The sequence below is a fragment of the Halyomorpha halys genome, unplaced genomic scaffold (assembly GCF_000696795.3).
Source record: "Halyomorpha halys isolate HHAL.00 unplaced genomic scaffold, Hhal_1.1 Scaffold1415.1, whole genome shotgun sequence".
In the NCBI taxonomy this organism is placed as follows: domain Eukaryota; kingdom Metazoa; phylum Arthropoda; class Insecta; order Hemiptera; family Pentatomidae; genus Halyomorpha; species Halyomorpha halys.
In genome coordinates, this window is record NW_027114168.1 from 1 (window position 1) to 2,046 (window position 2,046).

The following is a 2,046-nucleotide window of genomic DNA, read 5'->3' on the forward strand; positions in this document are numbered from 1 at the left end:
AATCGAGAACTCTAGAACTCTTATGGATACTACTAGAACTCAAAAAAAAATTGAAATTTTTCAAGGATGGGGGGCCAACTTCACAGAGGTCGAATGAAGGATAACTTGACGGAAATAGATACATTTAGCAAACTTGCTATGGCCCACTCTATTGAAGCAAAAACACCTACGGCAGTGTGGGGTGGAATCTTACATGGCGTTCCTGATGAATTTGTGTCAGATTGCGGCAAGGAATTTTATAATTCCCTAATTCGCAATTAAAATAGAACACTAGGACTTAGCTGGCGACTAAATACGCCCCACCACATCAAGGGTAAAGGCGTCGTGGATCGGTTACATAACACTCTCGGTGAACACCTCAGGTTACTTAAATTGGGCCGTAGTTTTGACCCTTATGATGCCATACCACGTGCAGTAATTGCTTATAATAATACAATCGATTCAGTTACCGAGTTATCCCCAGTAGAAATTGTTTTCGGGCAAAGGCGACGCGATAGAGGAGACGTTATCACGGTCAACAATAACGACCTCAGGACGATGCTTTGCCGGGAGAGAACAAGGCGTCAGGAAACATGGGAAAAGGTTCGGGAAAAACTAATACGCGAAAAATGAGTTCGTGTAGGTAAAGCCAATAATCGACCCGGGGTTTCTAAGAAGGGGCTCTTACAGCTGGGTACAACTATATATCGACGACTGCGAATTCCACGAAACAAAACAGCTGCACGGTATGAGGGGCCTTATAAAGTCGTAACAATAAGAGAAAACAATTTGTTTACCATCCGAGATGCATACTATCCGTTTCGTTGCGCACGGTGTGAGGGGCCTTATAAAGTCGTAAAAATAAGAGAAAACAATTTGTTTACCATCCGAGATGCATACTATCCGTTTCGTTGCGCACGGTGTGAGGGGCCTTATAAAGTCGTAAAAATAAGAGAAAACAATTTGTTTACCATCCGAGATGCATACTATCCGTTTCGTTGCGCACGGTGTGAGGGGCCTTATAAAGTCGTAAAAATAAGAGAAAACAATTTGTTTACCATTCGAGATGCATACTATCCGTTTCGTTGCGCACGGTGTGAGGGGGCTTATAAAGTCGTAACAATAAGAGAAAACAATTTGTTTACCATCCGAGATGCATACTATCCGTTTCGTTGCGCACGGTGTGAGGGGCCTTATAAAGTCGTAACAATAAGAGAAAACAATTTGTTTACCATCCGAGATGCATACTATCCGTTTCGTTTGCGCACGGTCCACCTAGAAGAACTGCGTGTACCCCGGATGATATTGTACCTTGAGCCGAAGAGCGGCGCTCAACTTAGTACTAATTTTTGTATAGAGCACAATGAATTAGGTATTGAATAGCCAATTGTCTTTAGAAATGTAAATTATGTTCAATTGGATTTTTTTTAAGTGTATACAGTTTAATTTATTTCGTTAAAATTTGTTATTACGAGAATCAATTGTAGTGTATCTGTTAATTCTATGTTATTAATGTGTTTTGTTCTATTTTCTTATTATAAGATAATTGGAGACTAAGTATAATTTTGTCATTTTCGTGAGAAAAAGCACTAGCATTAGATTAAGAAAAATGTTTGTATTTGTTGTATCCGTTTAAATAAAAAACAAGTGTAACCTTTCAAATTATTTTTTTTTGTTTGTAGTTCCTTCGGATGAAGGAACTGAAGGGATGGAGTTAACAGTGTACACATTGTAGAAAAAATAGCAACTTTGTTACTATTTTAAACAAATAGTAAAAATTTCACAAATTCAGTCTAAACGTAAGTTATATATACATTTCTAGCTTATAATATATGAATATTCAAATTTTCATACCATACCAATCTTCTGCTGGGTAATGGTTAATTTTATAACCTTGCAAGTAGCCATTCCTGCTATCGACTGGTGGGGGTTCCCACCAAACATCAAGAGAAGTTGCAGATGCTGTAGAACACCCAATATTTTTCGGGGACATTGATGGAGCTGAAAATTGAAAAAAAAAATGAGTTATCATATTTTTTATTCAAAGATGTAATGTGTTATTAACTC

General features: G+C 37.8%; 1 protein-coding gene across 1 annotated transcript in view; it reads right to left on the reverse strand.

Annotated features, from left to right (window-relative positions):
* Positions 1-1,833: 1,833 nt before the first annotated feature.
* LOC106689615 (cell adhesion molecule Dscam1) overlaps positions 1,834-2,046 on the reverse strand; it is a gene marked incomplete at its 3' end in the record, with an annotated part of 28,011 nt that continues 27,798 nt past the window's right edge. Inside the window, exon 7 of the mRNA XM_014434688.1 lies at positions 1,834-1,980. Within this exon, the coding sequence (XP_014290174.1) occupies positions 1,834-1,980 (147 nt within the window). The remainder of the gene's footprint in view (positions 1,981-2,046) is intronic.